This window comes from Schistocerca cancellata, chromosome 1 (genome assembly GCF_023864275.1).
Source record: "Schistocerca cancellata isolate TAMUIC-IGC-003103 chromosome 1, iqSchCanc2.1, whole genome shotgun sequence".
In the NCBI taxonomy this organism is placed as follows: Eukaryota; Metazoa; Arthropoda; class Insecta; order Orthoptera; family Acrididae; genus Schistocerca; species Schistocerca cancellata.
In genome coordinates, this window is record NC_064626.1 from 307,480,438 (window position 1) to 307,496,461 (window position 16,024).

The 16,024-nt window shown below is 45.0% G+C and overlaps 1 protein-coding gene across 1 annotated transcript in view; it reads right to left on the reverse strand.

Moving 5' to 3' along the window:
* LOC126172829 (glucose dehydrogenase [FAD, quinone]-like) overlaps positions 1 to 16,024 on the reverse strand; it is a 220,730-nt gene that overhangs the window by 114,710 nt on the left and 89,996 nt on the right. Inside the window, exon 3 of the mRNA XM_049920913.1 lies at positions 1,531 to 1,701. Coding sequence (XP_049776870.1) covers positions 1,531 to 1,701 — 171 coding nt within the window. The remainder of the gene's footprint in view (positions 1 to 1,530; positions 1,702 to 16,024) is intronic.

Sequence of the window (16,024 nt, forward strand, 5' to 3'; positions counted from 1 at the left end):
GGTGTGCACTTGAGAGTGTGCGTAGTACATTTAGCATTGATTTCCATATGAGGTGTGGTCACGAAACTTGGACACTTCGGTGTGTCATAAAACCCAACGAGTATTAAGCTGAGAATAAACAGGAATAATTACAAGATTAAATATATTTGCATTTGCGATTATGGACAGCTGTATAATGGAATGAAGACACGGGAAACTTGTCGCGGACCAGGAATCAAAATCTGATTTCCCACATGTTGCCAGCGGTCGTCTTTACTCCTTTGGCTGCCCATGCAAGCTTCAGGGGAAGACCCAAACTAACATTTGTCGTCGTTCATGTGTCTGCAACCTACACTCGTACATTCATTATGTATATTTCCAAGTAGGGTAGACATTTTAATTGAAAGTCACTTGCCTGGTATTGGTGGAACTGTGGTTTCGAGCCCGGTCTGGCAGAAATTTTCAATATTGAAGATTGTCCATATCGCCAACTGCGAATATATTTCATGTGTTTCATAACTGTAGTAATGGCCGCAGTGCCTGTTCCTTCAGAGATACATGTACTGCATTACCTTACAGCAATAATTGACTGGGCAAATAAATTTTTCATGTGAGAGTCAGATGCAGAAACTGCGGCCGTGTGTGGTGCTTATCCCTGGAGTGGGACACAGACTGACAGCGCGCTCGCGACACAGCACTGTTCTCCGTCTATGTCCGCTTAGAACGTGCCACACGCACGGCTTGTTTGGAATTACCAGTGCTTGATTTGAGGAGAAAAAAAAAATTCTGGGTGGAGGGAGGTTGGTTTAGAAATCTTAACTTTCCAAAAAGCTTTTCTTTTAATGCTTCTCCTCCAATTCAAAAGTTCGAATACTACTTCTGTGGTGACACCGCCAGACACCACACTTGCTAGGTGGTAGCTTTTAAATCGGCCGCGGTCCGCTAGTATACGTCGGACCCGTGTGTCGCCACTATCAGTGATTGCATACCGAGCGCCGCCACACGGCAGGTTTAGAGACACTTCCTAGCACTGGCCCCAGTTGTACAGCCGACTTTGCTAGCCATGGTTCACTGAGAATTACGCTCTCATTTGCCGAGACGAAAGTTAGCATAGCCTTCAGCTATGTCAATTGCTACGACCTAGCAAGGCGCCATTTATCTTTTGCTGGTTATCTTATAAAGCCTGTACCGTCAGACCTATGTTCTCCAATTATGGAATAAAGTTAAGTATTCTACCAGTTACCTCCTGTTTGCTAGTCTTATTTCTCTGACCTGTTCCAGACTTCACGACCGTTTGCGTGAGCTTTAACAGCGTGCATTTCGGCCTCCTCAAGAAACACGGTGTTGGCACTTATGTCAACACCTCAACTTCTGTACTGGTAAAAGTAAAAAAAAAAAAAAAATGATTGTCTATCATACCACATCTCAAAATCTGCGAGTCCGAATTTGTTTCGTCAGAGGTTACGGTGCGAGGTACCGGTGCGTACCGTAAAAACACAAACACTTACCAAACTAGTACCTCGTAGAGGACACAGAATGGGGTGGACGTACCTGCGCACGTCCGCCCCGTATGAAGCAGACGCCGCGCGTGGAGTTGGTGGCCGGGTCGATGATCAGCCGGGTGGCCGTCGCCCCGGTGAGGACGCGTAGGTTGGGCCTGCCCAGCGCCGGCCGCAGGTAGGCTCGCTCCGCGCTCCACCGCCGGCCGCCGCGCACCGTCGCCTGCGCAGCGCCACACGGCGTCGATCAACCGGTAGCCAACGAGTTCCACGCACAGCGGAGTACAACATTACACTCTGCGAGTCCAACAAACCGCCGCAGTTGGCATACCATCAGACTGCTTTTTCCCATCATATGCACATCCAAGTACTAAAACACACACACACACACACACACACACACACACATCAGACAACAGGCCGTTGTGGCCGAGCGGTTCTAGGCGCTGCAGGCCGGAAACGCGCTGCTGCTACGATCGCAGGTTCGAATCCTGCCTCGGGCATGGATGTGTGTGATGTCCTTAGGTTAGTTACGTTTAAGTAGCTATAACTCTACGGGGCCGATGACCTCAGATGTTAAGTTCAAAAATGATTCAAATGGCTCTGAGCACTATGGGACCTAACATCTGAGGGCATCAGTCCCCTAGACTGCTCTGTCGTTTTGTATTCTTCTGATGTCCCCGGTATTGTTACTGCAGTCTCTTCTGGTCACGATGTTCTGAGAGTTTTCCCTGTAGTCTTCACAGCTTCTAGCCAAATACATTGACGTGGACGATTATGTGTCTAAAGGTGTTCGAACGATATTTCATTGTTTTCATCTAGATTGTTCTGTTGTTTGTCCTCTGTATGTAAATTACCGTTGCATCCAGCCAGTCCAATGCTTGATTCTCAGAATTCGTAGAGATGTAAATGCGTAAGTAAATTTTGCATTCGAGCTACGTATTTTTTTCTGATACATTACATTGTTGCAGTTCCTTAAGCAAAAATACTTGTTATGTTATTATTACTATTCTTCTGTTCACCTATGTTAAGCATCAGTTATAACCATAGGACTACTTCTAAGACAGTTGAACAGCTCTGTAAACGACAAGTTACTTCCTGGATGGTGCAGAATTATCCTGCTAAAACCACTTGACCTATTCGTATTATTTTCATTAAATAACCTGAATATTTACACGTAAGGTGTGAAATTAGGTTATCAATTTATGGTTTTCATTTCAGGAAAGTCGTTCCATGTCGAAAATGCAGCTCATCATTTACGTCGCGATTTAGCTTTCGAGCCACAACTGAGCCTATCAGGGAGACACTTATGCAGTAGATCTTCGCTAGCTCTGAGGTAACGGGTTCAACGGGTTTACCGAAAGAAAAGGCTGCTTTGGCTGGCGTTTCCAGTTTTGATGAAGGCCGTATTTATGTTACTTTTGTTACAGACCTACAGGCATCCAGATCAACAAGACAATCTCATTTATTTTATTTATGAACTGCCGCATTTCTGTACTAATTGAGAATGTTATGCGACAGGAAGTAAATACAGACCGTTTCGAAGTCCAGAGTGGGTAATATTTTGCTAATTCTTGTCGATATAGGCTCATGTATCTTACAGACACCATGTGTTTTGTTACAATATACTTTCGGCTTATACTTTCCGTGGTAAGCAGCATTTCATTTGTATTAGCAGACAAATTAACCGTCAACAAGCTATTCTCTCACATTATGTAAAACAGTCTGCCAATGCTCAGGTTGTTTATCCATTCTACGCTTGCATAGTTCTATAAGATCCGAGTTAAAGATGTCGTCAAACCAGGTTTGAAGTCTATTTGCGATATTTTCGTGACGAGTTTTAGGTAAGGGTCGAGACTGGTAAACATTTTAGGTTAGTTAGGTTTAAGTAGTTCTAAGATCTAGGGGATGTTGAGTCCCATAGTGCTCAGAGCCATTTGAACCATTAAAACAAACTCCTGGATAGTTTTGTTTGCGAAATCAACAGAGTGCATTGTCTTGTAGTAATAACATACGATAGAGATTTGTAGATTGTTTCTCTTGCACTGCGACCGAAAGTTGTGTTATTTGTTGGCAACGAATACCAGCTCTGATAGGCACATTTCTGGGGAGGGATGAGTAATGTACAACACCCTTTTCGAGCCACCAAACGCAAAATGTTATGTTCAGATTGGCTTTGCTTGAGTATATGTCTTTTGTTACAGTTCAGCCATTACTGTATTTTTAAGAAATTAGCATAAGCACATCAACGGTAATAATATTGCATAGGAATATTCAGTGAGCGAACAGATGACGTTCAAGCAAAAATGCAGTAATAATCACTTAATTGACTTTTGTTGTTTTCAGTTAGACATGCAGTACTCTTACTCCAGACCTCTGAACCTTTTATACTGAATTCAAATGTCGCATTACGTTTAAATTGTCGCAGTTCACCATATTTTTTTTTTATTGAGATTTCCTGAATGTGGAAAATCGTTCATGCCAGAACGATCTTTCTTGAAACAAGAAAACCCTTTTCGAGGCGGTTTCCCATAAACGCTGAACACAGCACAAATGTTCCCGGCTGCGTAGGTTTCCTTCACCCCGCTACTGAACCCACAGCGCACAATATTTCTTAAATGTTATACACTCCTGGAAATGGAAAAAAGAACACATTGACACCGGTGTGTCAGACCCACCATACTTGCTCCGGACACTGCGAGAGGGCTGTACAAGCAATGATCACACGCACGGCACAGCGGACACACCAGGAACCGCGGTGTTGGCCGTCGAATGGCGCTAGCTGCGCAGCATTTGTGCACCGCCGCCGTCAGTGTCAGCCAGTTTGCCGTAGCATACGGAGCTCCATCGCAGTCTTTAACACTGGTAGCATGCCGCGACAGCGTGGACGTGAACCGTATGTGCAGTTGACGGACTTTGAGCGAGGGCGTATAGTGGGCATGCGGGAGGCCGGGTGGACGTACCGCCGAATTGCTCAACACGTGGGGCGTGAGGTCTCCACAGTACATCGATGTTGTCGCCAGTGGTCGGCGGAAGGTGCACGTGCCCGTCGACCTGGGACCGGACCGCAGCGACGCACGGATGCACGCCAAGACCGTAGGATCCTACGCAGTGCCGTAGGGGACCGCACCGCCACTTCCCAGCAAATTAGGGACACTGTTGCTCCTGGGGTATCGGCGAGGACCATTCGCAACCGTCTCCATGAAGCTGGGCTACGGTCCCGCACACCGTTAGGCCGTCTTCCGCTCACGCCCCAACATCGTGCAGCCCGCCTCCAGTGGTGTCGCGACAGGCGTGAATGGAGGGACGAATGGAGACGTGTCGTCTTCAGCGATGAGAGTCGCTTCTTCCTTGGTGCCAAAGATGGTCGTATGCGTGTTTGGCGCCGTGCAGGTGAGCGCCACAAACAGGACTGCATACGACCGAGGCACACAGGGCCAACACCCGGCATCATGGTGTGGGGAGCGATCTCCTACACTGGCCGTACACCACTGGTGATGGTCGAGGGGACACTGAATAGTGCACGGTACATCCAAACCGTCATCGAAGCCATCGTTCTACCATTCCTAGACCGGCAAGGGAACTTGCTGTTCCAACAGGACAATGCACGTCCGCATGTATCCCGTGCCACCCAACGTGCTCTAGAAGGTGTAAGTCAACTACCCTGGCCAGCAAGATCTCCGGATCTGTCCCCCATTGAGCATGTTTGGGACTGGATGAAGCGTCGTCTCACGCGGTCTGCACGTCCAGCACGAATGCTGGTCCAACTGAGGCGCCAGGTGGAAATGGCATGGCAAGCCGTTCCACAGGACTACATCCAGCATCTCTACGATCGTCTCCATGGGAGAATAGCAGCCTGCATTGCTGCGAAAGGTGGATATACACTGTACTAGTGCCGACATTGTGCATGCTCTGTTGCCTGTGTCTATGTGCCTGTGGTTCTGTCAGTGTGATCATGTGATGTATCTGACCCCAGGAATGTGTCAATAAAGTTTCCCCTTCCTGGGACAATGAATTCACGGTGTTCTTATTTCAATTTCCAGGAGTGTACTTTTCTCCACTTGCGATCCTATTTTACAACTCTTGAACAATGTTCATAAGTTTAAAGCATGAAAACTGCAATATGTGAATGCAAGATAAATACTAGAACTGCAAATATGGAAATGACAGTTAATATTACAGTTATAGCGCCGCATTGCGTTCGTCTGGTTGGACGGTGCTTGGAGTTGTTCGGCGGTTGGCGTATAGCCGACAGCCGATGGCCAATGGTGTATGGTGTCTTTTTGACGCAGCCACGAGCTGTTTGGTGGAATTATTTCTGGAAATTTTTCAAAAAATGGTTCAAATGGCTCTGAGCACTATGGGACTCAACTGCTGTGGTCATAAGTCCCCTAGAACTTAGAACTACTTAAACCTAACTAACCTAAGGACATCACACACATCCATGCCCGAGGCAGGATTCGAACCTGCGACCGTAGTGGTCGTGCGGTTCCAGACTGTAGCGCCTTTAACCGCTCGGCCACTCCGGCCGGCTCTGGAAATTTTTGCTGTAAGTAGTGTGTTGGACAGTGAAACGAATTATCTTTGACGTTCCATGAGATGGAACACTAGCAGACACCCGAATTTCGATATAAAAAGTAAGCCATCTAGGGCTCCCGAACTTCTAACTTTAAACCCACACTGAGTGACGTTTACCTGAGGTCCGTGAGCAGATACAGCTGTGTAGGTGTTTGTGTAGAATGACAGAACTTCTCCCATACATTTCTCCATCGTGCAGTGTTGACAGGTTGTGCATATGCCCAGACATAAGAATTCTGAGGAGCCACGGTTATACTGGGTGCCTTATGTGAACTACTCAGACTTAGTTTCTGCAGCAGTTGATCAGCGGCCGGGTTTTATATCCAGATCTTTACCTTCGACACACAAATCTTGTCATTAGCAACAAATAAATATACAGCGTTGTATATAGACAGATGGTAGAGAATACTGTCGGTATCGCTCACAGTTTATATAAGCCCATTCCTCCAGAATTGCGCTAAGTGGGAAGCATAGCTTAACATCTTCATCTGACGGACAGATCACCATCAGAAGTCCCACACACCCTGTTATGAGACATTGCGGAGGACTTTGGAGTCTATTCCAGGATATTAGCGCTTGGTCTTGTGATGAGGAACTTGCGGCCACTACCTCTCCTCTCTTTTCCGGTCAAATTCTAATGGTCAAAACTTTTTCCAGAACAAGGATTTCAAACTGCTACCGCTGAGTCTAAGGCTTCCGCACAAGAGTGCTTTAGCGCCTTCGGCTACGGAAGTGGTTGCCTGAAGGAGTTGCGTATGTCAGAAACAATACGAAATCACTGTATTTTGACATATAAGCTATGTCGTCTATTGGCCTGCAGGAATCCACTTTTTGGACAGTAGAAGCCAACGTTATAACGTTCTTGTCAGAGGTCGATCTCGCAGCAGACGACATCAAACCGTGTAAGCAGATTGCTTACCCATTTCAGTGTTCCAGCATCGAGACATCACTGTGGGAGCAGCCGTACGGCTGACAGCCCGTGCTATGGTCACATTCAAAAGTCTCACATGCCCTGTTACGAGACTCAGCGGAGAAGTCGGAATCTATTGCAGAACGTTGGGGCAATGTGTGGCGATGAGGACCTCCACGCCACCACACCTACTACTGGATAGGTCAAATGTTGGCGGTGAGAACATTTTCCTCAGTCAAGATTTTATCTGAATACCGCTGAGTCGAACGCCAAGGCACAGGTATGTATTAGCGACACTGGCTACGGCGGTGGTTGCTTGAAGGAGATGAGCACATCAGAAATCATCCGAAAGCACCGTATTTTGACACACGAGATAAGGCATTTATTTGCCCATAGCAGTTCATTTTTCGGACAATAGGAGCTAACGCTATGAGATTCGTGTCAGCTGTTGATCTCGCAGCACACACGACGTCAAATAGTGTAAGCAGATTGTGCACCAATTGCGGTGCTCCAGCATCGAGCCAACACTACGAGAGCAGTTGTACGTGCTATGGTCTCAAAGCGACATCCAACACCCGCTCGTTTCCCTGTAGGATCGTCTTCTAACCATACGTACAACTGTCATAGCTGCAAGTACTCTATAATTCGAAATGTCTTAGTTTGATAGACCATTTCCCAGAGCCGTTACGAAAGTCGTACGAGTTTCCTTTGTCGCCAACGACATGTATTGGCACTTGCTTACAACGCGCCATATTGTCTGACAGATGTTCAGTAACAATTAGTGCCTATCTCAAAGCAAGTCCCTTTGTAAAGAACCAACGCCGCTTGTTATTTCGAATGCTGTTTGATGCTACTCTCCTGGCTAGTCTGTCAAGTACACACCTTTTCATCGCATCATAACTACTGCGAACTGCAACAGGTTTGGCCTGGTTACAGCAGTCGAGCTTTGGTCACAATCTACAACGTTTTGCCCACGCATTTCTCTTCGTTGCCTAGCTTACCATTCCTTAGTGTTTTTATGCTTTTCATAAAGTCCTTTCCTCTGCGACTTCATTCAGTATCGCTCCAGTAACTACTGGACGTACGTCTGTATCTTCATCATTCTACTGCAACACCACATTTCGAAAGCTTCTATTCCGTTCTTGTCCGTAATCTTTATAGTCTACGTTTCACTCCAGACAAATGCTTTAGGAAAAAGTTTCCAGCAACTGAACTCATATTCAATGTTAAAACATTTCTCTTCTTCAGAAAAACTTTTCTTGCTATTGCCAGTCTGCATTTTGTATTGACTACACTTCGGCTACTGTCAGCTACTTTTCTCCCCAAATAGTAAAATTCTCCTCCTTGAAGAATATCATTTGCTCATGTAATGCCCCCAGAATCGCCTGATTTAATAGGACTGCACTCGATTTCCTTTATTGCACTTTTGTGGATAATACACTACTGGCCATTTAATTGCTACACCAAGAAGAAATGCAGATGATAAACGGGTATTCATTGGACAAATATATTATACTAGAACTGACATGTGATTACATTTTCACGCAATTTGGGTGCTTAGATCCTGAGAAAACAGTACCCAGAACAACCACCTCTGGCCGTAATTACGGCCTTGATACTCCTGGGCATTGAGTCAAGCAGAGCTTGGATGGCGTGTACAGGTACAGCTGCCAATGTAGCTTCAACACGATACCGCAGTTCATCAAGAGTAGTGACTGGCGTATTGTGACGAGCCAGTTGCTCGGCCACCATTGACCAGACGTTTTCAGTTGGTGAGAGATCTGGAGAATGTGCTGGCCAGCGCAGCAGTCGAACATTTTCTGTATTCAGAAAGGCCCGTTCAGGACCTGCATCATGCGGTCGTGCATTATCCTGCTGAAATGTAGGGTTTCACATGGATCGAATGAAGGGTAGAGCTTAACTAACAGCGTCACAATTGTTGACTGCCGAACTTGTGCACTTATTCACATTGAACAGTACGGGTGGTGTAATGTGCAATTCAGACCATAGCCGCTATAATGCGATTCATGTGTTATTTGTAGCCGACGCCACTTACGTTATGAGATTTACAGCGCCATGTATTGGTAAGATTTTCGTTAATTTTTTAAATTTTAATGGCGTTTACCCGTACGTTAATAACATGCTGTTCAAGTTTGATGTCATTCCGAGCTGTAGTTCTCTTTCTACAGCGTTTTGAAGCTGGAACTTTAATTATGGACACCTTGCATATTGAAACTACAAGATAGAAATTAGCGTTGGCAACTACATGAAGAACATTTCTGAACTGGTGCTCAGGTTCAGCACTACGCTTATCCATTTTATGAAATATGTAACGGTGCTTCCATCTGTAGATTGCAAGCCACTGGTGCCGAATAATAGAAAGCGTTTTGAGTGTGAAAACTGTATCAATTAATTTGGAATGCAGCTGGTGGTCACTTGTTTTATGTAGCGAGTAATCCTCTCTGCGTGAATTTTGCATTCTCTGAATAAAATATACAAGCCACAAGTAAACATATCTGTTCAAACTTTTTTATATGACCGTGTATTTGCGTATAGGGCACCTAAAAACTTTCATTTGTGTGTCTGTCTCACCCATCACGAAGCAAGAGTGACACGTAAATAATATGGAGTTTCAAAACTGATCCGAGAAAGGTCGGGAGGCGGCCTTTCGGTTTAGTTTCATGAAACTGGCTGAAACACTCAGTAGGTCATCGTTTTGGCTACGCGAGAACGTAATTTTCTTCAATATTTCGTTTAATGCAACTATGTAACAAGTTTGTTTTCGACTAACTGCAATTAAATGACATTGCAATGTGATTGTGTGCCTGTGTGTTACGATATTCAGTTTTGATATGTGTGTCCATATGTTTCATTTTTTAAGTTATGAAGAAATCAGTAATATCGTTTTTCAAAGAATTAATTACTGGTTCTTTCCAAATACACTCTTCTTCAATTTCGAAAAAAAAAAGAACAGATGACATGGCATTGATTACAGATTCACTAGACAATGCCCAAGAACAAATAAGAGAACTACAAAAACAAGCAGCCAAAGTAGGACTACAAATATCCTATGAAAAAACAAAGTTTATGACAAACATCTGTGATGTTCCTCAAAATATTGCAGTTGACAACAACACAATACACAAAACAGATTCCTTTAAATACCTAGGAGAGTGGATTATATACAATGCCAAAGAAAAGATAGCTATAGAAACTAGAGTGCACAAAATGGAAAGAGAGTTTCATATGACCAAAAACGTTTATAATAAAAAATCCTTGTCCTGGATCACGAAATTATGACACTACCAAACAGTGGCCAGATCTGATGCTCTCTATGCGGCAGAAACACTTAAACTAACAAGAAATGGAGATCTTGAGAAACTAGAGAAGGTCGAAAGAAGAATTTTAAGGAAAATACTGGGAGCTAAAAGAAACGATAATGCTGAATACAGGTTAAGACCAAACAGAGAGCTATATCTGAAAACGGAGAAACTAACTGATGTAATGAGGAAGAGGAGACTACAGTTTTTTGGACATATATTCAGAATGGATAACAACAGACTAACCAAGCGGATATTCACATTACTCAATAGCTACAAATCCAAGCCAGCATGGTTCATAGAGACTGAAAAGGACATTGAAAACGCTGGAGTTACAATAGACACAATAGAAAACAGAACACATTTCAGAAAGGCAGTTCAAAAGGCAGAATTTCAGGAGAGAAAGAAAATAGCTAGACGAAAGTGGACTCAAGAAGAAAGGGAACAACACTCTAAAAGGATGAAGGAAATTTGGAAACTGAAGAAATCTAATACAATGAAGAGTAGCCAAAGTTGATTCATCGTACCCTCCAAATGGGTTATTCGAAAGAAAAAAAATTGTATACAGCATATGAATAGGAGTCAGTGAATAGAACAGAATTCTTGAAACTGATAGTGTATATACTGATGAGAATTTGAAAAGGAAGCAGTGTTTCTTGTCTTGATCAACTTTTATTCTTCGTATAATTGCTTTATTTGGAAACGAACAAATAAACATCTTAAAAACATTTCGCATACTTAAGACTCCTTAAGGTCTAACGGTTTAATTTTGGCGGCTAATCATCATTTAGGAAGACAGTACTGATTGCACTGAAACGATCAGTTATAATTTTAATGTGATGTTCATCACAGTCATCTCGTAGCCGCCTCTCCAAGGAGTTACGTATTCTAAGTGCACCATCAGGACTTTTCGATGTTTACATAAAATCAAACGACGTTCTGAAAGGAAATGATAAGTTACAGTTATGCACCATTTTCCCCGTACACCACCGAGGTGTTGCCACTTTTCTGAATCTCAGAAAACGACAAGTCAGGAGAGCATAAAACTAACTCATTCGTACGTAAAATGCTGACATTATAAAGATTTCATGTAGATGGTCACCTAAACGAAGCACGTTGTACGAACGTTTGAGTAGTGAACCAAGCGAAAGAGGGTGGTGATTTGGAAATAAGGTACAGCACTTCCTTTGGGTTTGGCTGGCAGAACGTAGTCGAAAGCAGGCGGCGGTCTCTCCCTTGCGCGGATACGCCGCTTATTGCCAAGTCCCCCATGTGGCTTCAAATGGTTCAAATGGCTCTGAGCACTATGGGACTTAACATCTATAGTCATCAGTCCCCTAGAACTTAGAACTACTTAAACCAAACTAACCTAAGGACAGCACACAACATCCAGCCATCACGAGGCAGAGAAAATCCCTGACCCCGCCGGGAATCGAACCCGGGAACCCGGGCGTGGGAAGCGAGAACGTTACCGCACGACCACGAGATGCGGGCCCCATGTGGCTTCTGGCTTCTGCTCTGACACTGCATTCAACAGAAGGCTGCAGGTAACAAACGTTTCACGTCATTCCTTGGAAAAAAGAAAGAAATGATAAAACTTGGACATTAATTATAGCCCAACCGTCATCAAGCGAAAGATAAAAGAGGAATTTTCGTGTGAAAATAAATTGTGCATTCTGCAGGCAAAAGTTCTATGTGCATTGAAAAATCGCTATATGTACCTATTCGCCATGAGAATTCGTCGTAAGTAACCTGTCGCAATTTGACAAGAATGTTAATAACCACAGCGACAGAAATAGTAGAAAAAATGATTTTTGTTACTCAGAATTTCAGAAAGGAGTTCAATGAGCAACGACGAGATTCTTTGAGGGTTTGCCCAATAATGTAGTGTTTCTTAGGAAAGCAAATCTGAAATATAATCTGCATTTCTTCTAGACAGCTGGTTACGTCATGTAGAAGAATATTCAGTTAAATATTACTAGCACGTGGAGTGTAACATTTTCTTCAACTTTATTTGGATTTCAAGTGTAGCATTCATTTCTCTTGAATTTAGGACCCCTTGCTATTTAGTTTTCTGTAAATGGCCGGCATGCAACCACACACCAACCAAACCATGATCACATGATGTGTAAATTGAGTCATTGCGTATCGTTTCAGTATGTCTTGCTAGCAGTGCCCTAATGTCCAGCACATCGGCCTAGTGGGCAGGAGACCCGAGTTCGAATTCTGGCATTGGTACAAATTTTCATTCGTCACTTCAGTCTGGGGGTTCCTATTTAAAAAAAAAAAAAAACGCAGTTGATATCCGTTTGACCTATGGCAGCGCCATCTAGCAAGCCAACCATAGCACCATCTGGTTTCCCCCTTCAAGCTAGACGAGTTTCGTTCTTTGTAGTTTTTTCGTTTGATGCTTATTTCGTGAGATATAAGCAACAAGCATATATATCTCACGAAATAAGCATCAAACGAAAACACTACAAAGAACGAAACTCGTCTAGCTTGAAGGGGGATACCGGAAGGTGCTATGGTTGGCCCGCTAGATGGCGCTGCCATAGGTCAAACGGTTATCAACTGCGTTTTTTAAAGTAGGAACCCCCATTTTTATTACATATTCGTGTAGTACGTAAAGAAATGTTAATGTTTTAGTTGGACCAGTTTTTTCGCTTTCTGATAGATGGCGCTGTAATAATCACAAACGTAGAAGTACGTGGTATCACGTAACATTCCGCCAATGCGAACGGTATTTGCTTCGTGATACATTACCCGTGTTAAAATAGACCGTTTACCAGTTGCGGAAATGGTCGATATCCTGTTGATGTATGGCTATCGTGCTCAAAATGCCAAACGGGCATGTGCTATGTATGCTGCTCGGTATCCTGGACGACACTATCCAAGTGTCCGGACCGTTCGCCGGATAGTTACGTTATTTAAGGAAACAGGAAGTGTTCAGCCACATGTGAAACGTCAATCACGACCTACAACAAATGATGATGCCCAAGTAGGTGTTTTAGCTGCTGTCGCGGCTAATCTGCACATCAGTAGCAGACAAATTGCGCATCTCAAAAACGTCGTTGTTGAGAATGCTATATCAATATCGATTGCACCCGTGACATATTTGTATGCACCAGGAATTGCATGGCGACGACTTTGAACGTCGTGTACAGTTCTGCCAGTGGGCACAATACAAAATTACGGGACGATGACATGTTTTTTGCACGCGTTCTGTTTATCGACGAAGCGTAATTCACGAACAGCGGTAACGTAAACCGGCATAATATGCACTATTGGGCAACGGAAAATCCACGATGGCTGCGACAAGTGGAACATCAGCGACCTTGTCGGGTTAATTTATGGTGCGGTATTATGGGAGGAAGGATAATTGGCCCCCATTTTATTGATGGCAATCTAAATGGTGCAATGTATGCTGATTTCCTACGTAATGTTCTACCGATGTTACTACAAGATGTTTCATTGCATGACAGAGTGGCGATGTACTTCCAACATGATGGATGTCCGGCACATAGCTCGCGTGCGGTTGAAGAGGTATTGAATAGCATATTTCATGACAGGTGGATAGGATGTCGAAGCACCATACCATGGCCCGCACGTTCACCGGATGTGACGTCCCCAGATTGTTTTCTGTGGGGAAAGTTGAAGGATATTTGCTATCGTGATCCATCGACAATGCCTGACATCATGCGTCAGCGCATTTTCAATGCATGTGAGAACACTACGGAATGCAAACTACTCGCTGTTGAGAGGAATGTCGCTACACGTATTGCCAAATGCATTGAGGTTGACGGACATATTTTGAGCATTTATTGCATTAATGTGGTATTTACAGCTAATTACGCTGTAACAGCATGCGTTATCAGAAATGATAAGTTTACAAAGGAACATGTATCACATTGGAATAACCTAAATAAAATGTTCAAACGTACCTACGTTCTGTATTTTAATTTAAAAAACCTACCTGTTACCAACTGTTCGTCTAAAATTGTGAGCCATATATTTGTTACTATTACTGCGTACTACACGAATATGTAATAAACAATGGGGGTTCCTATTTAGAGAAATCTAAATTGATATCCGTTTGACCTATGGCAGCGCCATCTAGAGGGCCAACCATAGCGCCATCTGGTTTCCCCTTCGAGCTCGACAAGTTTCGTTCTTTGTAGTTTTTCGTTTGACGCTTATATCGTGAGATATTTGGCCCGTCCATGATCAGTGGACCAACCTGTATATATGATTTGAAACCTGAAACGGTCTCTCGAACCATATACACTCCTGGAAATGGAAAAAAGAACACATTGACACCGGTGTGTCAGACCCACCATACTTGCTCCGGACACTGCGAGAGGGCTGTACAAGCAATGATCACACGCACGGCACAGCGGACACACCAGGAACCGCGGTGTTGGCCGTCGAATGGCGCTAGCTGCGCAGCATTTGTGCACCTCCGCCGCCAGTATCAGCCAGTTTGCCGTGGCATACGGAGCTCCATCGCAGTCTTTAACACTGGTAGCATGCCGCGACAGCGTGGACGTGAACCGTATGTGCAGTTGACGGACTTTGAGCGAGGGCGTATAGTGGGCATGTGGGAGGCCGGGTGGACGTACCGCCGAATTGCTCAACACGTGGGGCGTGAAGTCTCCACAGTACATCGTTGTTGTCGCCAGTGGTCGGCGGAAGGTGCACGTGCCCGTCGACCTGGGACCGGACCGCAGCGACGCACGGATGCACGCCAAGACCGTAGGATCCTACGCAGTGCCGTAGGGGACCGCACCGCCACTTCCCAGCAAATTAGGGACACTGTTGCTCCTGGGGTATCGGCGAGGACCATTCGCAACCGTCTCCATGAAGCTGGGCTACGGTCCCGCACACCGTTAGGCCGTCTTCCGCTCACGCCCCAACATCGTGCAGCCCGCCTCCAGTGGTGTCGCGACAGGCGTGAATGGAGGGACGAATGGAGGCGTGTCGTCTTCAGCGATGAGAGTCGCTTCTGCCTTGGTGCCAATGATGGTCGTATGCGTGTTTGGCGCCGTGCAGGTGAGCGTCACAATCAGGACTGCATACGACCGAGGCACACAGGGCCAACACCCGGCATCATGGTGTGGGGAGCGATCTCCTACACTGGCCGTACACCACTGGTGATCGTCGAGGGGACACTGAATAGTGCACGGTACATCCAAACCGTCATCGAAGCCATCGTTCTACCATTCCTAGACCGGCAAGGGAACTTGCTGTTCCAACAGGACAATGCACGTCCGCATGTATCCCGTGCCACCCAACGTGCTCTAGAAGGTGTGAGTCAACTACCCTGGCCAGCAAGATCTCCGGATCTGTCCCCCATTGAGCATGTTTGGGACTGGATGAAGCGTCGTCTCACGCGGTCTGCACGTCCAGCACGAACGCTGGTCCAACGGAGGCGCCAGGTGGAAATGGCATGGCAAGCCGTTCCACAGGACTACATCCAGCATCTCTACGATCGTCTCCATGGGAGAATAGCAGCCTGCATTGCTGCGAAAGGTGGATATACACTGTACTAGTGCCGACATTGTGCATGCTCTGTTGCCTGTGTCTATGTGCCTGTGGTTCTGTCAGTGTGATCATGTGATGTATCTGACCCCAGGAATGTGTCAATAAAGTTTCCCCTTCCTGGGACAATGAATTCACGGTGTTCTTATTTCAATTTCCAGGAGTGTAGTTTCACTTGTAGGACTATGTTGTCACTTTGT